The following is a 25,690-nucleotide window of genomic DNA, read 5'->3' as shown; positions in this document are numbered from 1 at the left end:
AAATATAAGAAAACTGAATCATAATTCTATCTATCTATTCATCTATCTATCTATTTATCTAATCTATGGTTTATATGTTTGAATAGTGGCCTCAGATGAGTAATACGGTTGCACTCAAAGGATCGCTAGTTAGATAGAACCTAGTCTAAAATACAGCATCACAACATGCTTCCAAAGCACAACATTCACAACAACAACATAAACAAGCACCTAAACCACAACATGCTGCTGTACTTGCGACTCCTCGATCTTGATCAACTTGAGGAGGCGGGGCAGGAGGCATTTGATTTGGTTGATATCCCATTGGTGGTGTACCCATTGGTGGTGGTTGACCCATATATCCCTATAAAAGTATTGATTAGCTTTCTCATTTCGAAAAAGACGTTAACGAGAATAAGATATCACTTACGGGAGCTCCTTGTTGGCTAAAAATACGAGATAAAGGAATTCATCAGTATATGTTCCTCGGTCTAGGTGCAATCTCAATTGAAAACTCACTTAGGATCCCATTGTCCAGGCGCAGGTGGATATTGACCTTGATTAGGTTGACCAGCGTAATAAGACATTTTTATGATTTGTGACTTTTGATTATAAACCTATGATGGAAAATAGAAATGAAAATGGTCAATAAATCAATTTCACATCATACGCCTTGCTGTGGTTAATGAAGTCAAACAGAGAGAGAAAACTCATTGAGATCAACTTACTAATGAGAACGAATTTTTCCTCAAAATACTATATTACACCTTAACTTCCTCAAAAAGTGAGGAGACAGACAAAGGGGTTTGTAATATAAGAAAGAGAAAACGATCTCTCAATCGAGTATTCTATCTTGTTATATACCATTTCCTGTAAGCAAAAAATCTTCGATACTTTTCCCTCTTCTTTTGTCACAATGCTCAGCCAGGAGGTTGTTTGCGATGGGATGCATGATATTTCGGCAAAATAGATTCATTGTAAACAAAGGAAAGGACCTTGAACACGCTGTATTCTATACTTGGCATCAACTAGCGACACCCCTTGAAACATCTTAGCAGCTTCATCATGAAAGGGAATCGCAAATAAAAGCGCCGGTCGTGTGCTGAATGAGCGGGTTTCAAAAGCCAAGGTATCTTAGTTGGCATGTCCAGAAGAGTAAAACATCTTCTACGAATATAGCGGGCGAAATGAGGTTTAAAGGTCTGTGAGCTGTTTAAAGATGAAATACACATCTCTTTCACACCCTATCTTCCCTTATCACCGAGGGCATCAGTGCGTTTACCTTCTTCTTGGAAATCGCGGACTTCGAGTGCAATCAGGCTAGTTCAGCAGCTGTATCTTTTCAACTTTGGCTAGACGAGCGAAACCTTTCAGCTGTAAGAAAGAAACTGCATATCTGACCCCAAAAGGTTGTTTTCTGCTACTATACTATGAGACCGGTCTTACCCTTCCAGCCGGTTGATCTAAATTTCAACTTATGGTACAACCTTTCCAACGATGTTGTATCTCTGCAATAATTCCGATTGATCAGTTAACATATCACCATATTATGGCAGATGTGACTTGGGAAAACTGACCTTTTCAAAGAATGATTCCCATTGATTTAAAGTATTCATTTGAGATTCATTTAGTGATGAGTAATCTGGTACAGCATCTTTAATATCTAAAGATGACATTCCTAGATACCCATTAAAACAAATTTGTTAATTTCAGCACAATGTGATCAGAAGTCTGGACGATAGATACTCACCTAATCCTTTACTAGCATCTTTACCTGCAAATACATTATATCCTCTTCCTTGACCATACATCTCAGGTTTAGCTGTAACGTCAAACACTCGTCCCTTGATGGCTATATAGATAGGTTTAGAAGGGTCTGAGCCATCATATTGAGCCAAATCGGATGCTGAGATAGGGTCGTCCTGTGTCAATGAAAGTTTATGATGTCAGCTTTCTACACATATAACGAGATAAATCTACTCATAACCCATAGTCTCGAGCAATATATCATGACTGATGTTAATTATATGAGATTATACATACCTTAGGAGGAGCTAAATCGGTAGCTGGTGCAGACATGATTGATGCTCCCTATTTTATGAGTTATATAATTATTAGCTGAACTTGACGTTATATTACCGTCAATCCCCTTATTCCGGAATTTCTTCATTGTCAGGATACGTACAGTTTGTGCAGCTTTTCCTTTAGCGTCACCAGCGTTTACAGCAGCGTTTTTAATTTCCTTGACTTGTTCTTTAACTTGTTGTGGTGTTTTACTTGAAGACGAAGAAGCAGCGAAAATAGCAGCGAAAGAAACTCCTACAGCTGTAGCAATCAATACTGGTGTTGAAGTTAATGTATCGTACCAACTTGATGAAGGTGATGATGACATTGGTTTGGTTGTTGAGATCTGAGCAGAGGTATGAGATTGATAAGAAACAGATTAGTCCAATATATTAGAGGTAAGCTTGAGGAATGTTGGGCAAATGACGTGCGTCTATTATATAGTAGTTTAACCTCCACTTCACCATACGATGATCCGGTTATATACGATGTATAGTGTATGGTGTATGGTGAAATTATAAAGGGTTAAATGATCACATGGATGTATGGTGGACGATCAAAGGGGTGATCACTATATGAGACGCGTTCAAAATGATCAAACATTGTTACCGTTATCCTTTCATCAATTTACTCTGAAAAGAGTGTTCTTACTAAGATGGCACACCATGCTGCGTGTGGAAGGCGAGTATGGGGCTGAAATCACTATCAAGTGCTGCAACTCAATTACTCACACTGATCAAACTGCTGACTGAACTGACAAATTACAAAATAACTAATAACCAAAAGTATTAAAAAGCTGTTAAATACGGCAGCCAAGAGTGTGCTCAAGCTACATCAATCAAAGGTCAAAAGAAACGGGTCGGTAGTTAAGAAAGAACAGATTTTCCTCAAGGAAACAATAATAACCAACGATGACAAGCTTTTTAAGTGGACTATATGATTTCTTTTTAGATGGAGATGAGTGAGTTTGTATATGGGAATTCTCAAAAGATTCAAGCTCAGGTAATTCAATTATGGCTGATGATATGGATCTAGTACATTAGCGAATTTACCTACTATACTGGACCATCAAGCCGCAGAAGTGAGTGAAAAAGTCATCAATTCATCCTAAACTGAACGATCATTTGTCGCATTTTTAGCAATCTCTTGGTGGAGTCAGATTTTCAGCAGAATGGTTACAGCAAAAGTCGAAAATTGATCAATTACTAAGTGATCAAGTGGATCCTGATGAATCGTTATCTAAAGCATTAAAGATATTCGGTAAGCTTATATATCCCTTTTCTCTTGGACGATACAATTTTAACTTGTTTAATTGGTTTCAATGTTGTTTTGTTTTTAGCAAAAGTAATCGATACTTTGGATTTATACGCACCATCTTTAAAAGGTTTGACTGATGTACATGCCTATACATGCGAAACTTTGGAAAGTATAATTTTTGATCAACCTGTAGCTGATAAGAGAGGTCAAGCTGCAGCGTATTTGTATGGTAAGTCAATATCTAATCAAGCCAAATGAGACAGAGTACTGATGTATTTGTGTTTGTATTTGTTATTGTACATACATCGATAACAGGTCAAGCTATGGCTATGAGTAACTTAACTTCAGAAGCAGTCTCTTTGGCAATTGAAAATTTGTTATTGAGAGGTGATCAAACAGCATCAAATCTAGGTTTATGTATTATTTTAGGTATTGAAAGAAGTAGTTCAATTTTATTTGAAAATCATTTACCTGTTTTATTGAGACAAGTTCAAATGGCTGCTTTTGGAAGCAAGGTGAGTGAATAACCGTTCTTTAGTTGTTCCCCAGTAATGTCTCGTATACATGGAGTTTCCTCCTAATCGTTATTTATTTTGTTTTTTTGATAGGATAAATCAGTTTCACAAGAATCGTTAATTAGAGCATTGAAATGTTATTCACCATCAGAGAAATCATCATCATGTCAAATTATTTTACAATCTACACATTCATTATTAGCTGCAAGTCTAAGATTATGTGAGGAACCTTTGACCAACAGGAGTAAAGAAGAAGAAGGTGTTTCTTGGTGTTGTTTTATCATTGAACATACACCTATGGTAAGTCAATCATCAAGTTAGATATTCTGATACTATGCTTGGGTGTTACATTTGCTGATTTGAATTTGGGCAAATTGCAATGAAATAGCTATTGAGAAACGATTTAAGAACACGATATCCAACGACATGTTCGCCCAAACCAATATACAATTTGTTATTACCACTTTCATCAAAAATATCATCATCAGCTCAAATCTCTTTATGTTCTGCATTACCAATTTTAGCTACTTGGGACACGATGAATTTCGTCCAGACTGATTTGATGAATAGAACAATCACTTTCATGTTGGGTTTAACTCAAAATCAAGATGATGAAGGAGTAAGAGTGGCTGCTTTATACGGCTTAGGTCAAGTCGCTGGTGTGGTTCTGCATAGGCAAGTACCCATGCGACGAGTTCGTATACATCAAACATGCTTATTTGAACAATTTTGTCGTAGATTTGAACCTTTCCTGAATCAGGTCGGTCATACAGCTTTGGAAGTGTTGAAGAGATCGAGTGGATTTCGAGAGTACGTGTGAATTCTCCAAAATTACCTGTACTTGAGCTAATATACGAATTTTTCAATATTTGTTAGGCAAAAAGCAGCGCAAAGATTATTAGCTAGATTGTTATCTTCATTAGGTCCAACAACGTTAGATGTTATGGTTGAATATCTACTTTATCCACATGATATTTTATTGGCAGATGTGGAATTATTAGAAATGATTGCTACTCTATTACCTAATTTATCTAAAAGGATTATTCAAACTTTAACCGATATTATTGATGATTTGTTAAGTGATAAGGAATGTTCTTGTAAGTATCACTTTCCCATTTCTTCCATCTTAAAGTGATTATGCTGATTTCGTTACTTGAACTCATAGATCCTACTGAAGCTGTACTAGAAGCTCTAAACGTCTTCCCTTTGAATGGTGAGTATAAAAATAGGGACTGATCAAGGTTTTGCAATATCGTTTGGAGAGCTAAATTGCTCAGTACTGTACCTCTTTTTTCAGATCGAGAACTAGCTATAAGAGCTCAAAAACTTGTTTTATGGAGTTTAGATGAAGATCAAGGTAAAAATGTTGTTATCGCTGCATTACAACTATCGATAAATCCCATAATAGCTACATCAACTATAATGGGTAATTTAACTTTCAAAGCAGCACATTTGTTATTGGCGGATGGTCAGTCCAGGTTTACCTTAACCTTACATAAAATTTAGCAGAAAGGAATACGAAAGCTAACTATTCGTGCCATACTTTATGATGATAATAGACCCACACGTAGTTCACGTAGCATTATCAGTCTTATCGAATCCAGCTTTAGCGTCAATGTTAGATGAAAAATCATGTTCAATGATCTTATTAGCATTGCATCAATCTTTAGAACCTTCGATTCAAATTGTTGCAGCAAAATTATTAACGCATTTAACGACTGAACACAAAGCTATTGTACAGCCTTTAGCTTGGTCACATATTAGACAATCTTTAAGTTTAATTGAATTTTTAAAAATCGTTGATCCTAATAAAGCTGTCATTGAAGCTTGTATTATAAGTAATTTGTTGTGAGTTTGGAACGTTGATTATCCTGTGACTAAAGTCTACGAGAAGTCAACTACTAACAATTCATCCCATATCTGCTCACTGACTCACCCCTCTCTTTATACTAATTCTATATCCCGTAAATTTTGCGTATGGAATAACTGAAATTCAATTTTGTTACCTGTTACCTGGATGAAATCACATTCACCCTCGTCTCTCGTTGAAACTGATAGACCAGCTCTTCCACCAGCATTGCATAGAAAATACGTTGGACCAGTTAAAGAATTGATAATGTATGGATTAAGAAATCCAATCTATTATGAAAATAATAGTAATGGTAATAATACATCAACGCAAAGTCAAACTTTATCTTTAATCTTTCAAGGTTTATCAAATTTATCAAAATTTCAAGATACAAATCATATTGAGAATGAGAATGATGGAATAGGTAATAACATGATTGAACAAAAAGAATTAATATTTGATTTATTAGAAATGACAAGAGAAATTCCAAAAGATTGTCAACATGCTTCATTAAATGCTATTTCAAATTTATTATCAATACCAAAAGATAATTTAGATGTTTTTGATTTATTGATTAAAGTTCATTCTATCTTTGGTTCTGTATCTATAAATTCTACGTCATATTCTGGTTCGGGATCTAATTCTAATTTAAATGGATTATCAAATTTTAACAATAATGGTGGCGGCCGTGGTCGAATGAATAGTAATCTTACTGGAGTAGGTGTAGATTCTGATTTAAAAGCTTTAGTTAGTAGTATTTATGGTCATTTAGGTACAGTTGAAAGGAATGTGAGTCGAATGGGTTTTGGGATCCCGCACAGTGATTACTATACTTATGAATTTGATTTATTACCTTACTATATATATAGCCTGTTATCAATAGAGTAAGTTCACACAGCTTGACAAAGTGCAACGATTAGTAAGCTGAATGAAAATACCTTTAACGTTTCCCGTAGGATTCAAAAGCAGCAATAAATCGTGAAATTTCATTATATCCATATAAAATACAACATTTATCAAGAATATCAGAAATAAGAGATAAATATGGACCACTAAGTTTAAATCATTTGAATTATTTGATTATTGAAAATTTATTATTGAATTTAAATAATTTAAGTTATAATACTACTACTACTGCTACTACTAGTACTAACTCTAGTAATGGTGGTGGTGGTGGTGGTGGTGGTAGATTAAATGATGATAAATCAATTGTAATTGAAATTTTAACTTGTTTAACCATTTTACAAAATTCTTCTTCCTCCTCTTCTTCTTCTGGAGGAGGAGGTGGATTAGGAAAGATAAATGAATTAATACCTGATTTACCTTTAAAAATAATAAAAGAATTAAAAATTTCATTAAATAATAGAGAAAAATTAAAAGATTTAAATTCTACATCAATTTCATCAAATTTATTATTCCTTTCAAGTATTTTGAATCAAAATCAAAATAACACACAAAAAAAATGGTTAAATAATTTTTGGAATCAAACTACTTCAATCATGTCTGAATGTATTAATAATAATGAAGTTTTACCTACTTTAAGAGGTTTAGATATTATTTTAGATTCTCTTGATTGATTGAATAAAAAATGATCAATTCCATGATAATAAACCACTCGAGTTGATGTACGATTTATATGTTATACTTCTAGTCGCAGCTTGTCGCATAGATGACTCATGTTATCAATTTGACGTACAATTGACTTGCACAATTGGCGGAATAGTCCTAGCGACAAGTAGATCAAGTTGAGTTCTATCAATCTGTCCATTTTTAATGGCCGGAGTATTGTTCATCATTTCTAATAGGACTCTTCGTAAAGCGAATGATTCTATACTTTGCAACACGTGTCCATCACCACTTCCTTCCATTTCATTTACTTGATTCGATCCCTGTGAAACCAGAGTACATAATATGCTGTATCATTACTGACTCATTCCCAAATTTATCAAAACTTCATCTACATTCTACATACAACTATGAAATCTAAAAAGACTCTAAACGAAATGTCCAACGCCTCAATAACGTAAACAACGATACGAACGAAAACCAGAAGCAGAAATTCATGAGACTACGTCTAATCTGAATCCGAATCATCATCGTCGTCATGATCTTTCCTAGTTCTTCGGAACAAGTCTGTAAAATGAAATACCTTTATGATCAGTTTATTGTCCTTGACAATCATCCATAAATATGCAATATCGTTCTACTCACCCATAATATCATTCATCGTCAATTTCATCAATCCCTTAGCTCCATCTCCACTTAAAGCAGCTTTCGCTAATTCTCTTTTATTATTTTGCAATGCTAACATACCTATATTTAGCAATAAGACATCAGTATCTATGATTTATACAGGATTAGTTTAGCTATTTGATGAACTAACGGTCTTCAACAGTCTCTTCGATTGTCAGTTTATATATGTTTACATCTAATTTTTGTCCCAATCTGCAAGAATTCCCAAATGTTAGCTCGTTATGTGATATCTTGTGCGATATAGCTGGCTCACCTGTGTGCTCTATCGAACGCTTGATCTTCCAGGCTTTTCAGATCGTCAATATTAGCTTACATATCGTCGAAAACGACTTGGTTGAAGCTAACTCACGCCGGATTCCACCATAAATCCATTAAAATAACATTATTACAGCAAGTCAAATTGAGACCTAACGAACAAATATATAGTATGAGCTAATTTCATCCCATTTTTGATTTAACTATCTCGCAGAGGAAAAGGCTCACCTGTACTTCCAGCTTTGAAAGAAATCAAAATGACTTTAGTCCCAGAATGATTTTTAATTTTATCTAATGATTCTTGTCTTTTATCATTTTTCATCGAACCGTCATCTGAATATATTACCGCCATCAGCATCATCGTCTTCAAATCCCCTCACCCCATGACCGGATTGATTGGAATTATACTGGAATAGATAGAGTCAGAAATAAACTCACATCTAACATAAGCTACACCTTGTCGTTTCAAGAAAGGTTCACAAAGATCTAAGAAACTTGTAAATTGTGAAAAGACAATAGTCTTCTCTTTAGACCCTGATTTTTCATCGATTTCAGATAGTAATTTAAGCAACATTCTGATTTTTGCTGATGTTGGTGGCAATCCATTATCAAGTTCATTGGATTTGGCTTCTGATTGTCTAGCTATATCTAAACATGTTTCACAATGTATAGCAGATTGGTCTTTTAATCTAGGTAAGGTAATGAATAAGTGAGCCATGACGAAAAAGAGAACTATATGAGGAAAGGAGTTTGAGCTTACTTTACGAAACACATTTGACATGTTTTCCCTTTTGCTACACCTAATCCACCCAATAGATCAGCTAATTCATCAGCTTGATCAGTAACTTCAACTTCTTTAGGTTGAGTTTCAGCATCCCCAATAGCGTCAGGATCTGTAGTCAGAGATTTTGTAACTAGCGAAGGGTGTACACAAGCTGATGTATCCGTGTAACGTCAGCTGTTCGATCGGTGCTCAGCATGCGTCCAGAAGCTGAACGCACCTTGTCGTAGTCTCAACAAAAGAGTCAAGACTGAGGTATAATTCGCTTGGGCTGTACCGTTTTTGACGAACTGGAGAATGAGTTTGTAATAAGCTACTGCAAACATCCATGATAGCAATGTGGCTTACCTTGTTGAAGGTCCATTCTGTTTTCTTTTCGAGCGCGTCATAAAACGCTCGCTCCTCAGCGTCAAAATCACAAGGGGTAATATTCACCGTACGTCCTGGTAGATTGAGAATCTTCTTTCCGTCTATCACGTACAAGTCAATAAAAACAGGTATCTTCTCATGTTTACCTTCGACACAGGATGACTTACCAATAGTAGCATCTTTGGTCCTTCTAAGCATGACAGCTTTCAACACTACGTGCAGTCGCTTCATAGCTAATTTGGTACGACCCTCTTTCACCAGACTGGAAATACGTTCCTTGAAAGTCTCCCAATTGTCCAGTGGACGCGCTCGAAGAAACTTGAATAACGAAAATAGCTCTTCAACGTTGTTCTGTATTTTCTACGTTAGCTATATTTCGGTATAGTTCGACATGATGACTGACTTGGATAGGTGTACTACATCAAAATAGGTCAGCTTTCGTTATGCCCAACAGCTCAAAAGGTGATTACTCACCCTGTCAAACACCATCTGTATTTCGCGTTCAAAGCTACAGCGGCTTTTGCAGATCTAGTATTTTTGTTTTTGATATTCTGAGCCTCATCTATATGGACCAATTGTCAGTTACTTACGATTTTTTATAAAAATTCGAAATCTACTTACCGACTACAATTCGCAACCACTTGACGTCGAACAGTGGGGATCCAGCTTGTTTGGTTTTCTTCCCTTTACCAGCACCTTTTCGGCCAGTTTCGACATCAGAGTCTGAATCATCGTTATCTAATCGTTTTTGAGCGCTTGTCTCGTGCGTCTGGAATTCTGACGCTACAGTCTGGAAAGTAGTGATGACCACATCGAATTTCTCGAGAGTTTTACCGGCTGATACAAAAATCTTAGTCAGTATACAAATGACCTAGCTGCGGAGGATATTAAAACAGACGCTATATACATACATTTAGTTCGACTCGGTCCATGATGAGTAGTAACCTTCAATTGGCCTGGTTTAGTCTTTGTTCTCGCTTCGGTAGCCCATTGTTCCATAACAGCGAGAGGCGCGATAATTCTAGAAAGGAATCCATCAATATTTGCTGACACAATATGTCCGTATAGCAAGATAAAGTTCAACTTACAAAGTACCAGCTTTGTATCCAGCTCTCTTCTCAGCTGCAGTAGCAACGCCTTCTACTATTCTAGCTAAAGTTTGTACGGTCTTACCAAGACCCATATCCTATCAACATTAGTCAGGACACTGCGCAGTATTATAACCTCTCATCAACGTTACAGCTTACATCAGCTAAGATACCACCATATTTCCTACCACTTTCTCTCTGTTTCATCCATTTGACACCTCTAACTTGATGAGGCATTAATTTTATACCATCTGCGAAACCTTCTACAATATCATCACCTTCTTTTATACCTTCATCACCCATATCACCTTCACCATCACCTATAGCACCACTTAATAATTCTTGCATATGTTTATCAGCATCACCATTAAATCTTTGATAATCTTCCGCCGTAATAGGTACAGCATCTAAGTTAAAATCTTCTCTAGGTACATCATCTATTTCCACTTCTTTAGGTTTGCTACTGATTGGTTTAGGTATAGGACCTGAATGAACTAGTACTGGATTAGCTTGTCCATTTTGTACCCAGGTCGGCCATTGTTGATTCTGTGAGGTAAAAGCAGGTTGATGTGATGGTTTAGAAAATGTTTGTTTTGGTTGTTGTGATTGTCGATTATCAGCCTTAAAAGCGTTTGGTGTAGCAGGTTTTATATAGCTACTGTAACCATTTGTGGGTCTATCTGTAGATGGTGCAACTGCTTTTCTGTATAAATGACCTGAAGCTGCTTGTTGTAGAGACGGTTTTGCTGCAACATAGGAGGATGATGATGTTGCTACAGATGATTTAGAGGGTTTATATGATTTTGATGGTAAGGATGAACCGAAATCATCGAAATTCAAAGGATCGAATGGTTTATTCGTGGAAGAAGAAGGTTTAAGTGGATTATGTAGTTGACCTGTTGGTCTATTTGGCGTTGAATGATAATACATTCTATTATTTGCGTTATTCTGTTGTTGTTTTACTTGTGATAAGCCTTGAGAATGATATTGAGATTGATTATTTGAAGTGTAATACGTTTTGGTAGGAGGAAGAGGGGATGATGAAGGTGTGGAGGAAGGTGAATCAGTCATATCTATAACTGCATGTCTTGGTTTAGGAGGTGAACGATGGTGTAAGTTGTAACCTTCCATTTTGTACAGGCTACGTGAGAAGTTGTTTGGACTAGTTGAGTGACAGAATAATACTATCCAACGTTCTACGACCTGAATTAAGGAATAAAATCAAGCACGGATACATGTTGAAGGATGATTTTTATTGATATTTATTTGTTTTATTTGTTGTTGTTGACAAAAGTAACAAATACTCATTCACGCGTAACTTAATGCTATTGCCACCTTGCGCTTCTTACGTAATATGACGTTGTAGTCTCATCATGTTTTAGTAAACCCCATCAATGCCGACCAGGTTACTCCCCATCTGCCTCTCTGGCAAGTATTTTTGACAAGCATGTATAAGTTTTTACTCCTTTCCTTCACGTATAAGTCCAGCAGATAAGTGTTCAAGCTTCTCGATATGGTCCCATCGATCCATTCAAGAGGTCTTGTACTGGCCACGGAAGTACCATATCGACATACAGTCTTGCAATTGCGGTCTCAAATCTTACAGGTTAGAATACGGAGTCATCATGTTGCCAGACAGTTATCTTCAATCACATCGCAACCTAATAAAGGAAGATGTATACAAACACTCGCTAAACCTACATTAGCATATACGAGTATAACGCCTATAGCGAGACGATACTACAGTGAAAAGCCTGTTCCGAGAGATGAACCTGCTATTCCAGCTTCTTCCTCTATAGTGAGTTGATTTGGTTTCCCATTATTTCATTGAAGGCTTAGCTGACAGTATGTATTTGGTACCTATAGGAACCCAAACCAGCTACTACAATTCCTCCATTACCAGCAACAGATCAAGTTGAACTACATGAATCACCGTATACGATACCAAACGCATTGACGTTAGCTAGAATATTAGCTTGTCCTTTTCTTGGTTACACGATAGTTCAAGGAGATTTTGCTTGGGCGACTGGAATTTTGTTTGCAAGCGGTGTATCTGATTGGGTAAGTGATATCCTAGACCGAATATCATCCTCTTCATCCTGTCGTATCAATATCAAAACAACCAGCTGACTGTGTTCGAGAATAGCTTGATGGATGGTTAGCAAGAAGATATAATTCTCGTTCAGTTTTAGGATCAATTCTTGATCCAGCTGCAGATAAAGCTCTAATGACTACTTTAGTTGGAACTTTGGCTTGGTCTGGACTACTACCTTGTAAGCTAGGTCACGACTCCTATTTTGCCAAGAGGTCTATAGCTAACTCTGACATCACAGTACCCCTTGCTATCCTTATCTTTGGAAGAGACTTCGGTTTATCGTTGTCAGCATTCTACTTTAGGTTTATCTCACTTCCCAAACCTGTAAGCTGAAAGAAAAGGTTCTAGACGAGAAACCCAAGTAGCTGACATGTGAGTTGCAGCGTACATTCAAGAGATACTTTGACGTTTCTATCCCTTCTGCCGAAGTAAAACCTACCCAAATTAGCAAGGTAAGTCCAAGAGGTTTCTATATAACGGTCTTAGCGCTAACGTCAGCTATAGATCAATACCGCTCTTCAACTACTTCTTATGGGTTTGACAACCGTTTCTCCGTTGCTCGGATACTCTACAGCTATCCCTTTACAAGCTCTCCAGTAAGTCAGGTACTGCCCCATCACGCGATAACTCGAGCAGCTGACAATATCTTTTTAGATGGACGGTAGCCGGAACCACAATATGGAGTGGGTTTAGTTACATAGGCAGATCAGGAGTTAAAATACTTCAACAACCTGGAAAGAAAGTACTATAGATACATAGATGATGATTTACACCTATTGTCTCTATTATGGATGCATACAAAGATGAATATTATAACGGTTTAGTCTATCAATTTGTATATGGAATGCCACATCATGCTTTGAGGTCAAGTCATGGTGGCGACATCCGCTTTGACCTCGTCGTTATTCGCTATCATCCTTGTAGTTTCTAATGCTCGTAGATTGCAGCAATCCAACTTTTTATTCATGACTCGCAATAACAAGAGATAAAAGTTGATTTATCTTGACTCGTCGATCCACCTCACATCGTCTTCGAAACTCGTCTCGTATATAAAAAGCGAGGGAAAGAGCAATAAATCTGCTTTCCTCTCTCGTTACTTTCTCAAGTAAACAAGCAAGATTTCACGCTTTCGGATAAACCTACCGAACGCTTTAAGTTTTGTCAATTCAACTAAACGCAATTCCTTTCCTCGAGCTCGGCTTCTACCTAGATATATAATACAACAGCGCAATATGGCAGCTACCGTTAATCATGATGCCAAAGCTGGGTCTGTAGTAGTCATGGAAAAGGTCAGTTCAGCTATTCGAAAGATATCTTCGATTAGGGGCCTAAGCTGAAACCTGTTGTTTCTTTCAATAGACTGATAAGAGAGATTACTTAATTGCACTTGAATCATCAGCGCAAGACTCATGGAAAGAAACAAAATCATTTGAAACCAATCCACCACCTTTACCTGAAGGCATAAAATCATATCAAGATTTTTTTGAATCTGGACAATCAATTGAAGAATTACAAAAAAAATATCCAAAATGGTTTGGTACATTCCCATATGCATATATGAATGGTTCATTACATTTAGGTCATGCTTTCACAATTAGTAAAATTGAATTTGCTGCTGGTTTCGAAAGAATGAGAGGTAAAAATGTTCTTTTCCCTGTTGGTTATCATGCTACAGGTATGCCAATCAAGGTGAGTTTGAATACAGATAGATATACCAACAAATATAACCTGGCAGTAAATTGATTACCTGTTCTTCTTCTACACTGACATAGGCTGCTTCAGATAAACTTATAAGAGAAATGGAAATGTTCGGAGAAGATTTTTCTGGATATTCTGAAGAAGCAGCCGACGAAGATGAAAAACCAGTTATACCTGTACCTACAACAACAGCATTACCTGCAAAATCATTAGAATCAACTGATCCATCAAAAGGTAAAAAAGGTAAATTGAACGCAAAATCAACTGGATTGACATATCAATTCCAAATTTTAGAATTAATTGGTGTACCAAGAGAAGAATTAAAGAAATTCGCAGATCCTTATTATTGGTTAAATTATTTCCCGCCAATAGCAAAAGAAGATTTATCTGGTATAGGTGCAAGAGTAGATTGGAGAAGACAATTCTTAACTAGTAAGATGAAGTTTCTCTTTTTGAAAACTCATAATCCCATATGTAATCGGGATCATGCATAAAATACAATTACAAATAGAAAGTCAGACTAATCAAATTCCTCTTTACAGCCGACGCCAACCCTTACTACGATTCTTTCGTTCGATGGCAAATGAACAAACTCTACCAACAAGGTAAAGTGAAATTCGGTAAACGATATACTATCTACTCTCCTAAAGATGGTCAACCATGTATGGATCACGATCGTCAATCAGGTGAAGCTGTGAACCCACAAGAATACACTGCAGTAAAGATGGAAGTTACCGAATGGGGACCTGAAGTATCAAGTGAAGTTAAACAAGCTGTAGGCGGAAAGAAAGTATGGATGGTTGCCGCTACCCTTAGACCTGAGACCATGTAAGTTTAGCTGCAAACTTGCTGTCTTGGTAAAGCTAACTCGTTGTTTGCAGGTACGGTCAAACCAATTGTTTCGTTGGACCAAACCTCAAATACGGTCTTTTCGAATCAGCTCATAACGAACTTTTCCTCATTACCGAACGAGCAGCAAGAAATATGGCTTATCAAGGTACATTTGAAGGTGAAAGTGGACGAGTAGTCAAAGTTGCCGATGTTACTGGATCAGAATTACTCGGTACAAAAGTTGCCCCTCCATTTGGTCTTGTCAAAGAGGTTTACGTTCTTCCTATGGAAGGTGTCCTCGCTACCAAGGTAAGCTCTCACCTCTCACATCCAGTACCTGGTATATTATAGCTTATATTACTTACTAGGGTACCGGTGTTGTCACTTCAGTTCCATCCGATTCGCCAGATGATTATCGAACACTTATGGATCTTAGAAAGAAAGCTGAGATGTACAAAATCAAACCTGAATGGGCTGCTGTTGATCCTATTCCTGTACTCAAAACCCCTAAATACGGTGATATGGCTGCTGAATTCCTTTGTCAAGAACTTAAAATCAACTCTCAAAGAGACAAAGAGAAGCTTGCCGAAGCTAAAGATCTTACCTACAAAGAAGGTTTCTACAATGGTGTTATGGTTGTTGGTGATTTCAAAGGTGAACCTGTAGCTGAAGCTAAACCTAAAGTCAGACAACAAATGATTGAAGCTGGTCTCGCCACACCTTATGCTGAACCTGAAAGTGAAGTCATCTCACGATCAGCAGATGTTTGTGTTGTCGCTCTTGTAGATCAATGGTACCTTGATTATGGAGAAGATAGTTGGAAAGCTTCTGCTTTCAAGTAAGTCGGTAAATTCTGTCGTGCACCAATTGCAACTGACATAATGATCCTGTCTAGACTTCTCGAGCAAATGAACACATATCAAACTGAAACTCGAAATGGTTTCGAAGCTGTTCTCAACTGGCTTAACAAATGGGCATGTGCAAGATCATATGGATTAGGTTCAAAATTACCTTGGGATCCAGTATGGCTTGTTGAGTCATTATCCGATTCAACCATTTATATGTCATATTATACAATAGCAAACTTATTACATGAAGATATGTTCGGTAAAAATCCTGGACCATTAGGTATAAAACCTGAACAAATGACTGATGAAGTATGGGAATATGTATTAGGATCAGGTTCTTTACCTGAAAATTCACCTGTTGAAGCTGAAAAAGCCGCTCAACTTAAATATCACTTCTCTTATTTCTATCCTTTAGATATTAGATCATCAGGCAAAGATTTAATTCCAAATCATTTAACATTCTGGATTTATATTCATGCTGCTTTATTCCCTGAAAAACATTGGCCGAGAGCTGTTAGAACAAATGGTCATTTGATGTTAAATGGTAAAAAAATGTCAAAATCAACAGGTAATTTCTTAACCATGAAAGAAGCTACCAAGAAATACGGTGCAGATGCTGCTAGATTAACTCTTGCTGATGCAGGAGATGATATTACCGATGCCAAGTGAGTTGACGTTGACTCATCAGTAACATATGAAACAGTTCATAAGCTGATATATATACCCATTGACAGCTTCGAAGAAACCGTAGCCAACGCTGCTATTCTCAGATTACACACTGCTTGTCTCTGGGCCGAAGAAATGAAATCTATAGAATCTACTCTAAGAACTGGAGAACTCAACGACTTTGATAGAGGTTTCCAAACTGAGATGGATGCTTTGATTCAAGAAGCTTATAATGCCTTCGACGCGTAAGTGGAAGTAGACACTGATTGATCACACAGGAATTTTACTGATTTATTTTTTTGACGCAGTATGGAATTCAAATCAGCACTTAAAGCAGGTTTATACGATTTCGAAAATGCTAGAAATTGGTATAGATTAATTAGTGATCCATCAAACGGTGGACAAGGAATGCATAAAGATTTAGTATTTGAATGGATTAGAAATAATACTTTGTTAATAACACCATTTACACCACATTATTCAGAACATATTTGGAAGAATGTTTTAGGTGAAACTACCAATATTCAACAAGCTAAATATCCTGAAATTTCAAGTGAAAAGATTGATCAAGGTAGATTAAAACAAAATGAATATATGAAACAAGTCGTAGATAAATTAAGATCATTAGAATCACAATTAGGTAAAAAAAAAGGTAAAGGTAAATCAACAACAACATATGATTCAACAAAATCAAAACAAACTCGAATTTACGTTTCATCAAAATTCCCTGAATGGCAAGAAAAATCTATAGATTTAGTTAAACAATCTTATAATGGTAAAAATGTTGATGATTCAATTTTAAAATCAAAATTACAAGAATCTGGTTTATTAAAAGATAAAAGAGTTATGCCATTTGCACAACAAATCAAGGTAAGTTTTGAACACCTTTCTTATGAAACACATATTGCTATCTTGATGATCTATTTTATAAGGATATTGCTAATATATTTTTTTGAAAATTTCGACTTATAGAAACAAGTATTAGCAGAAGGTGAATCAGCATTTAATAGAACATTACCATTTAATGAATTAGAAACTTTAAAAATCTTAATTCCATATATCAAATCTTCAGCTAAATTCACAAATGTTGATGTAATTTCAACTGAAGAAGCTTTAGATTTATTATCAAAGAACCCTGATGGAAATTATGATAAAATTAAAATTGAAAATTCTCAACCTGGTTATCCAGAAGTTCAATTCTGGAATGATGAAGAATAAGTAAACTCATATCGAGATGAGGATTAGAGAGCGTTAGATCGTGTATTTAGAATGCGGGGTATAGACGATGTGAATTCAATAATACGTAGATATGTCTAGATATGCTTTCGATATCATTAATGCATATTTTTGCTTGATATCATTCATTACACCGTCTTTCCATATGTGCCCGACAACCATTATGAAAGATTCAAGTAAAAGATATTTATACACAGATTGCATGATCGTCTATATACCACACACATATATATACTCTTTATATCGAGTTACCTATATAATACAACACAACCCGCTTCTCGTTGATCCGAGAAATACTTGCCGTTAATACATCTCATGACCAGCTTGCTCGAGGAAAGCCAATTGAGTATACTAAAATTTGAATTTTGCAGATTCACTCTTGACCAAATTGACAATAACAGTATTATCTAAAGGTGTATATTGATTTGTAACTAATTTAATAGCTTCTTGAGCTACTACACCACCTAAGAAAGCTGCTGTTGTAGGTAAAGTACCAAATCCGCCTCTTGCACTGTTAACCATATAAAAAAAATCAGCTTGTATGCCATGAAGCTTCAAAGGACTAGCTGTTCTACTTACACTTCCGCGATAGATTCCACAAATACATCTTCAATTCCACCATTTTTGGCTTTATCACTCAAGATTCCTTTAAGGATTTCTTCTACTTTTCGATTATCTTCTGACATATCTTCTTTGCATTTTACACCAGGCCATCTTTTATGTTCAATGTAAAATCGCTCAGAAGCTAAAAGAGCTAAATGCATTGCGAAACAAGTTGTTGATCCATCGTATTCATCATATTGGTATTCCTCTAAATTGCATCGATCAATATTAGCTTATTACCTTCGGGGCAATGCTCAATTTTAGCTGACTCACCTATTGATTTAGCTATCAATCCTTTACCTTCTTTACTTTCCCTTAATGATGTACCTTTTATAATACCTACTCCACCTACGTTTTTAACAAAACTTTCAATCTCTTCATCTGCTATACTACCTTCATCTAGTCCAATCTTTTCAAGTGTTTGAAATAGTAATCCTTTAAATCGAGCCAAGTCAGATTGATATTCCTTCTTATACAAATTCTGTAAATGCACATATGAAGCAGTTGAAGAGTGCATATCTGGTAATGATGGCGACGTGGGAGGTAGATGAGGTGGAGTAGCAACGTATTGTGAAAGCGTATGAAGGAGAATCTGTAAATTTTTAGACTGTTCATAGGCGAAAGTTGTGAGCTAGGGGCCGGCAATCAAGAAATAGGAGGTGGCAGCGTACCTTTTCTGATACGTTCTTCACACTTTCATCAACTAATAGCTGCTTGATCTCCCAAGGTATCTAAAGAGCGATGTCGTGAGCGATTGGGGTCGCAAAAGTCAAGTAAAGACGCACTTCAGATTGTCCCCATACCCTGTATGCTTGAGCCAGAGCTTCCTCATAGTTCTCTTCATCACCTTTCACCTTTTCCTTCTTTAACAGTTCCTTGAATTCCGCTTTTTCTTCGCTTGTTTCGGGTAACTTTCCTTCATGCTACAGAATGTGTGAGCTCATCTCCCATAAAATACGGTGAAGGTCTAGCTCACAGAATCTCTCCATAAAATCCCTGCTCTCACTAAAATGACTACCCAAGGGATATGCGAGTGTTCCATACTGTCCATAGATGTAAGATCAAGCGATCTTGCGTGCTCTTCGAGCAATTTGAAAGGGGAATCGAGTCGAAGTGTATGTGTGGTATCAGGATGAGTATCGACAACTAAACGATCACATCAGCTTTGTCTCAATCACTTGTGCTCCTAGCACTATAGGAGCCGATGAGCTAACATACCGCTATGTTCCCTCAATTGAATTTCTACCCTTCCGATGAAACCAGAATTCCTAATTGTAATCAACGGTATATCAGGCCCTCCTACACTCGCAGAAGCTACAGCGAAAGATTAGCTGTTGTCTGCTGGATGTGATTTCGACAGCTTACCTTCCCATAGTAAATCGGCCAATTGTAATTCCAATGAAGGTTCAACATTAGTAGCAAGGATAAGGGTGAAGGAAGTGAAGAAGTCTGGATCTGACACTAGAAGAGAAGCTGGTTCCTGAAGATGGAAAGCTGTTAGGTCGTTTTGCCCATTGGTTCTGCATGCCAACGGCTTACCTCTATTTTCGCAGATCCTTCTACAGCAGGATTTAACTCTTTCAAGTATCTAGAGAAGACCGTATAAGCTTTTCTGGTTCAGAGTCTGAAGAAGAGGATAACTTAGCTTACTTGACACTTTGTTCAGCTATAGGCGATCCTACAGAATCAGGATGAAGGAAGAAATTGGTAGCTACATCTTGAGACGTAGTGAGATCAGGTGAAAGGATGGTGAATTGCGATATACCTATACGGACGATCAGTAAGGCTTACCTAAGTCGTGAGGACACGAGGCAGAGAAGAGAAGCTTACCAGGAAGGACGAGACTCTTCAAAGCTTGACAACCAGTAGCATCGCAGCCTACAAGCAAGACTCGAGCTGATTCAAGTGATCTTTGACCTGCTGAAGCCCAAAGTCTGTGCGCTGTCTTTGTAAGCAAACAATAGGTGAGAAGTCAAGCTGATCACCATGTGATCGCCGACTGTAGACCAGTAGGGAGAGACACATGGTACAGAGATGCAGCTCAAGTGCTTACCGAAGCTGTCTATCATATCGCCTAGTTTTGGCATCTGGTCGATAACTATGGTGATATATCATCAGCTTAAGATCAGATGCTATTCGCGATATACGCTCCCATATACGCTCCAATATCTCAAGAGACTATCTTATTGTACTTACGAAGGGATCTCAGTCGTTCCAGTAGTAGCTTCAGTTACATCAATTGAATCATCCATTTTAGTTATCTTCAACGGCCTTCTATCTTGATCAGGTCCAGAAGAAGGCATGAGATTGATCGGTGTGAAGGACTATCGGATGACAAGCTTCCTAATATTTTTCTCAGATGGATTAGGAGAATCTTCCGGTTGTCCAGTAGTACGCCAGCTCTTTGTAACGATGATAGTGGTGGTAAACGTAGTCGTATCTATGTCTGATATAAAGTGAAAGAGAAGAAGAGGAAAGGGAAGTAGATGTATAGATTGATGGTAATATAATGTTGAATCAACCTCCACTTTTAACGCGTAAACCATCTTTGTGTCTTTTACCGTAATTTACTCATTTTCCTTCGTTGTATTTTGTCTTTCTTCCTTGTCATTTATAGCTTTATGCACATTAGCATATATATAGTACTATTAGATCGATAGAAAAGTGATTGTAATCATTAACAAACTCGTTACCCAGTGATAGCAAACAGCATTCTCCCGATAGATAATCATACCGAAATATCTCCTTCCTGTCCTCTCCTCAACATTCAGTATGATACGGCGTTGAAACTGGTATTTGAGCAAGTGATACTGCCGAATTTTAGCCTTATGATCATTAGAAAAGATGTCAGATCCATTTGACGATGATGATGATGGAGTTTGGAATAATCCTGAAACGCTCGGATTTTTAGAAGCAGCTGAAGAACAAGCTATTCAAGCTTCACAAAAACCAGCAGCTGCTTCCACAATCGCAACAAAACCAAGATTTACACAACCTATTAGACACGTTCTAGCTAAACCTGCTAAAAGATCACCAACATCTTCAGCTACATCTTCAAATAACGCCAATATAAATAGACAATATCAGAAGAAAACTGAACCTAGACCAGTTAATACAGAACCTGGAATTAGAGGTACAGGATTTGGATGGGAAATAGGTGGTAAAAGGTCATTTGATATTGAAAGACATATTGATAATGTTCAAAAAAGAGAAGCATATTGGAATGCTGGAGGGGATGGAGATAACGGAGGACAACAACAAGTAGAAGATGATGATGAAGAAAGTAATCCAATTGACGTCGTAATGGATGGTTCAGGTAATTATGCGTTAGCGAATACAAATACCAATACAGCTAAAGTTATCAGTCGAAATTTTAGTAATGGAAGTAATATTAGTAATGATGAAGCTATTATAACTGATAGAAGAAGAGAACAACCTTCAATGTTAGGTGAAAGTTTAGGTTTAGCTGGTTCATCCCACTTACCATCAAACTCTCAACAACAAGTGAACAACAATAATAATAGATTTAATAATGCAAGGAAACAATCTGAAGATGCTATTGCAGCAAGAAGAAGAGCTATTGCAGCTGCTACACTTGCAAATAATTCAGATAACAATGTCAGTTCTGAACCATTTATACAGAGACAACCTATGTCGAGGTCTAATTCCGCTTCTTCAACCAATGTTTCCACTACAAACACGAATTTAAATCATCAATCTCGACCTTTTAGTACTAACAATCATCAATATCACCAACAGCAAAATAACAATAACAGCAACAATCAACAATTTACAAATAGGTCTTTAGCGAGATCACAATCTGCTGGTGCCCAGATATTTAATCGTTCAAATATCAGCACAAATGCATATGCTGGACCATCAAGATTACCTACTATACCTTCTGGATCACAATCAAACGACTCTCAATATGGTTCAAGCCAAAATGGTAATACCGAGGGAAGAGAACATTCTGCACCTCCACCAATGTCACAAGGTTCTCTAGCTAGAGCAGCAGCCATTGAATTAGATAATGAAAGAAGGAAAAGACAGGAATTAGAAGCTGAATTGGCAAACCTCAAAGCTCAAGCTGTTAATAGACCTCAACCTGTAGCTAGAATCAATATGAGCCAAAGTATTGCCAATGGTGGTGATTTAGAAGTCAGAGTTAGAGAATTACAGAATCAAGTTTGGGCAGCTAAAGGCGAAGCGGAAATGATACGTCGAGCTCAAAAAGAAGTAGGTACCTCTTTTTTGGTCTCATATGAGAGATTTAGACGTTGATAATGTGAAAATCCATCAGGAGCATCAAAGACATTTAGCCGAACTTGAAAAGCTAAAACTTACAATACAAGATAAAGATGTTCAGATTAAGGAAAAAGAGAATCAAACGAAAAAGCAAATGGAAAATATCAAGCATCAAGCTGTTTTCTCGGTATGTACTGGCAGAATCCTTATCGCATAATGATCGAAAATATAATATCAAGAGCTAATGTAAATCTGGCGAATCCAGAATCATGCCGCTCATAATTCAGCTATGAAAACCCGACAACAGTCACAGAGGTTTCCTGCTTCTTCCCAATCCCAATATAGGGCATTACCGACGCCTGTCAAAAATGGTTCTCCAAGTAGAAGACGATATGGCACGAATGATGATGAACCTGGCCCTTTGGTCGCTTCGGTAAAGGGTAAAGGTGTGTCACCTGTTGACTTTGTTATATCTTTTATATTACTTTTAGCTGACGGAGTAGGAGTATGGTATTTAGGAAAAGCGCCTCCTATAGCTGGACCTGTATTTGGAGGGTTCAATAATGCATTTGCAGCCACCCCTACCGTAGGACCGAGAACTAAAAGACAGAAAACAGCGGATCTCAGTCCACAAGGTTCACCTACTCGAGGTCCTTCTCCATCTCCTTTCAGAGCATCTCCTGCGAGGAGTCAGAGAAAATTATCGCCTATCCTTGGTGAAGAAGAAGGTGAAGAAGATATCGATTGGGGTCCTGCTATTGGACCTCCAGAAGAGGATATGTTTGTTGATGATGAAGTCAATGACGAAGATAAGAGAGATGAGCGCGCGGAGGTACGCCAATTTTCCTATACCATTCCAGGTTGATTAGCTTAGCTGATGAAATGAGCTATTTAGTTGCTATATCACCTCATGAATCATGTCAATTTATCGGCATTTCAAATTACTCTTGCGTTTAGGACTGAACCTACGATATATCGCCTGATAAATTACAGACCGCCAATAAACATGGAAGGTCATGAGATGTATACGCAACGATGCGCCGATTTATTAAAAGCTTTTGGAAATTCTGAACTATCTTTCGAGGAATTACTAGAAATTATTATCAATTCTTTAAGCGATATGCTGGAATATAGTATGAGGGTTATCCAAGAGACAGACAGCTTATCACTATTAGATGTAAGCTCAATTATTGATCTTTCCCCATCTTTGATATAGCTAATTCAGCGTTGATCGTATATTGGATCAGACTGCAGTATTTTGTAATATTCTTGCTCTTTTATCTAGCTCTATTCTCCTTTGTCCAACTTCCATCAATATAATATCCTCGACAAACCTTACTGAAAACCTCAAGATGAGTATACAAAGTATATACTCGGATCATCCTACACTTACGAAATACAAAGAACGTCTGAATGATCAACACCCTTCTTCACTTGAGAAGGACAAGGCAAGAGATAAGGAGAACTGGTGTCTGGAATTAGCAAGCAGTATAGCAGAGTTAGCAGAAGCTATTTGCTTTGTTTCCCAAACTTCTTTGTGGTAAGCTTCTTTTCTTACTTTGCCATTATTTCTGGTATGGAAATCGCTAACAATGCGATTGTAGGAAAGGAGACGAACTGGTGGATATAATATTAGGCTTAATTGCTTCTCATCAACATCCTTATATTGTGAAAAGAGGAATGGAATTGTTTTACGTCGCATCACGTCGTGAGTTATATCCCAGTGAATTGGTTATACCCATTTTTGTCCACCAATCGGTTAATAATTGATACTTTCGCATAGAATTATGCCATTTCAGAAGTTTAATCACTGCATCAGATAGATACAAGCTACCTGGATCACCTGATGAATCCCCTTTGATTGACCGATTATCGAGATTGTTGATTAATCCACTTCCTTCAGCTAACGTATCTGAAGTGAGTAAAAGGCAAATTTTCTCTTCATTTCCCTCTCAGGTCTCCGCTTCAACAAATCCACGCTGATGATCGATATCAATCCAGTCATTACAGATGAGTACACTGGCCATTAGAGGCTTATGTATGCTATCAATATCCCATTCCGATGCAGTCATTATCATGGGATCCAAATCTGCACTAGTTCCAGCTTTAATTATGGTATTACAAAGGGAAAGTACCAAATTATACGGTATTCACGGTGTTTTACACTCATATAAGGAGTGAGTAAGACCTGTATACTACATTATACTGTATCCTATCGCTGAACTACAACGTTTTTATGTCATCTCCTGGAATCAATTTAGTGCTTTATCAATCTTGTTACCGACTTTATCATTACTACATCATTTAGTGTTCCCTTCTCCGATCTCCTCCTCTTCTTCGAAAAATCAGTTTGCGGCAAAATCACAATCTCAATCATTATCACAATCTATACCCAAAGAAAACAATGATGATGAAAATCCGCCAATTGGGATTGATTTACCTGAGCGTATCGTATCAGCTAGTATGACAAGAGAGTTCAATGGTCTACAACATATCTTTATTAGTGCTTTAGGATGTATGTCATATTCTCAAGTTGATGATGAGGTTATTAGTGAGATAGACCAAGGAGGGATACAGTGTGAGTGTAGCAATGCTAACCCGTCTGATTTCGAATAGGCAGCTGATCCACTGTGAAATTGATAGATCTGAGTGGTGATTTACTAGAAAATGTAGTCGAAGGTCCTGAAGGCGATGCAATTTACGAACTTTACGTACCTATAGATGAAGAGGTAGCAGAGCAAGATGTCGAAGAAGCTGGCTTGGAGCATGATCATGACAATGCTATGGAGGTGGATAATGCTGAAGATGACGAAGATGACGATGATGATGGTATAATCGGGATAGGTGGCTATCAGCGAAAGGAAAAGAGTAGGAGTAGGAGTGGTACAGGTATAGGTAATATAAGTGAACCTATCTTGATTGATGATGATGATGACTAGGATCCTAACATACCAATACCGTATCATTTCAATGGTAAAACTTTAGATAAAAGAACTAGTGCATATAATCATATAATTGCTATAACATTGTACTACTGTTGTAGAAATTATCAGTGGAA

At 37.1% G+C, this 25,690-nt stretch overlaps 8 protein-coding genes across 8 annotated transcripts; 4 read left to right on the top strand and 4 right to left on the bottom strand.

Annotated features, from left to right (window-relative positions):
• Positions 1-145: 145 nt before the first annotated feature.
• On the bottom strand, positions 146-566 carry L201_001335 (uncharacterized protein; the record flags this gene model as incomplete). Its single annotated transcript, XM_066217124.1, has 3 exons — positions 146-343; positions 410-425; positions 499-566. The coding sequence occupies 3 exons, from the start codon at positions 564-566 to the stop codon at positions 146-148; spliced, it is 282 nt and encodes a 93-aa protein (XP_066073221.1).
• An 888-nt stretch (positions 567-1,454) lies between these two features.
• On the bottom strand, positions 1,455-2,371 carry L201_001334 (uncharacterized protein; the record flags this gene model as incomplete). The annotated part of the gene is made up of 5 exons (XM_066217123.1): positions 1,455-1,487; positions 1,557-1,657; positions 1,730-1,901; positions 2,023-2,070; positions 2,165-2,371. 5 exons carry the CDS (start codon positions 2,369-2,371, stop codon positions 1,455-1,457), a joined length of 561 nt encoding a protein of 186 aa, XP_066073220.1.
• A 583-nt stretch (positions 2,372-2,954) lies between these two features.
• Positions 2,955-7,241, top strand: L201_001333 (uncharacterized protein; the record flags this gene model as incomplete). The annotated part of the gene is made up of 15 exons (XM_066217122.1): positions 2,955-3,004; positions 3,079-3,124; positions 3,183-3,303; positions 3,383-3,529; positions 3,616-3,815; positions 3,909-4,115; positions 4,204-4,490; positions 4,554-4,625; positions 4,692-4,912; positions 4,981-5,028; positions 5,113-5,283; positions 5,375-5,663; positions 5,874-6,453; positions 6,534-6,548; positions 6,621-7,241. The coding sequence occupies 15 exons, from the start codon at positions 2,955-2,957 to the stop codon at positions 7,239-7,241; spliced, it is 3,075 nt and encodes a 1,024-aa protein (XP_066073219.1).
• A 497-nt stretch (positions 7,242-7,738) lies between these two features.
• Positions 7,739-11,541, bottom strand: L201_001332 (uncharacterized protein; the record flags this gene model as incomplete). Its single annotated transcript, XM_066217121.1, has 17 exons — positions 7,739-7,797; positions 7,876-7,977; positions 8,048-8,109; positions 8,171-8,203; positions 8,267-8,324; positions 8,401-8,505; positions 8,611-8,861; positions 8,933-9,107; positions 9,174-9,243; positions 9,302-9,423; positions 9,490-9,673; positions 9,726-9,738; positions 9,797-9,884; positions 9,944-10,159; positions 10,234-10,343; positions 10,411-10,508; positions 10,570-11,541. 17 exons carry the CDS (start codon positions 11,539-11,541, stop codon positions 7,739-7,741), a joined length of 2,718 nt encoding a protein of 905 aa, XP_066073218.1.
• Positions 11,542-11,923: 382 nt separating this feature from the next.
• On the top strand, positions 11,924-13,256 carry L201_001331 (uncharacterized protein; the record flags this gene model as incomplete). The annotated part of the gene is made up of 7 exons (XM_066217120.1): positions 11,924-12,208; positions 12,277-12,471; positions 12,557-12,683; positions 12,744-12,829; positions 12,889-12,957; positions 13,010-13,101; positions 13,160-13,256. 7 exons carry the CDS (start codon positions 11,924-11,926, stop codon positions 13,254-13,256), a joined length of 951 nt encoding a protein of 316 aa, XP_066073217.1.
• Positions 13,257-13,737: 481 nt separating this feature from the next.
• On the top strand, positions 13,738-17,766 carry L201_001330 (leucine-tRNA ligase; the record flags this gene model as incomplete). Its single annotated transcript, XM_066217119.1, has 10 exons — positions 13,738-13,794; positions 13,865-14,194; positions 14,278-14,635; positions 14,746-15,031; positions 15,085-15,343; positions 15,403-15,872; positions 15,930-16,547; positions 16,617-16,793; positions 16,857-17,418; positions 17,521-17,766. 10 exons carry the CDS (start codon positions 13,738-13,740, stop codon positions 17,764-17,766), a joined length of 3,363 nt encoding a protein of 1,120 aa, XP_066073216.1.
• Positions 17,767-18,135: 369 nt separating this feature from the next.
• L201_001329 (uncharacterized protein) lies at positions 18,136-20,690 on the bottom strand (the record flags this gene model as incomplete). Its single annotated transcript, XM_066217118.1, has 13 exons — positions 18,136-18,295; positions 18,364-18,595; positions 18,661-18,994; positions 19,059-19,118; positions 19,173-19,310; positions 19,364-19,533; positions 19,606-19,701; positions 19,753-19,867; positions 19,927-19,975; positions 20,038-20,152; positions 20,218-20,321; positions 20,441-20,485; positions 20,584-20,690. 13 exons carry the CDS (start codon positions 20,688-20,690, stop codon positions 18,136-18,138), a joined length of 1,725 nt encoding a protein of 574 aa, XP_066073215.1.
• A 541-nt stretch (positions 20,691-21,231) lies between these two features.
• L201_001328 (uncharacterized protein) lies at positions 21,232-25,571 on the top strand (the record flags this gene model as incomplete). Its single annotated transcript, XM_066217117.1, has 11 exons — positions 21,232-22,623; positions 22,688-22,819; positions 22,898-23,078; positions 23,151-23,464; positions 23,528-23,809; positions 23,880-24,172; positions 24,237-24,340; positions 24,416-24,549; positions 24,634-24,809; positions 24,894-25,210; positions 25,276-25,571. The coding sequence occupies 11 exons, from the start codon at positions 21,232-21,234 to the stop codon at positions 25,569-25,571; spliced, it is 3,621 nt and encodes a 1,206-aa protein (XP_066073214.1).
• Between the last annotated feature and the right edge of the window lie 119 nt (positions 25,572-25,690).

Source organism: Kwoniella dendrophila, chromosome 1 (genome assembly GCF_036810415.1).
Source record: "Kwoniella dendrophila CBS 6074 chromosome 1, complete sequence".
Lineage (NCBI taxonomy): Eukaryota > Fungi > Basidiomycota > Tremellomycetes > Tremellales > Cryptococcaceae > Kwoniella > Kwoniella dendrophila.
Note: the sequence above shows the minus strand (reverse complement) of the source record. Positions and strands in the feature narration are given on the sequence as shown.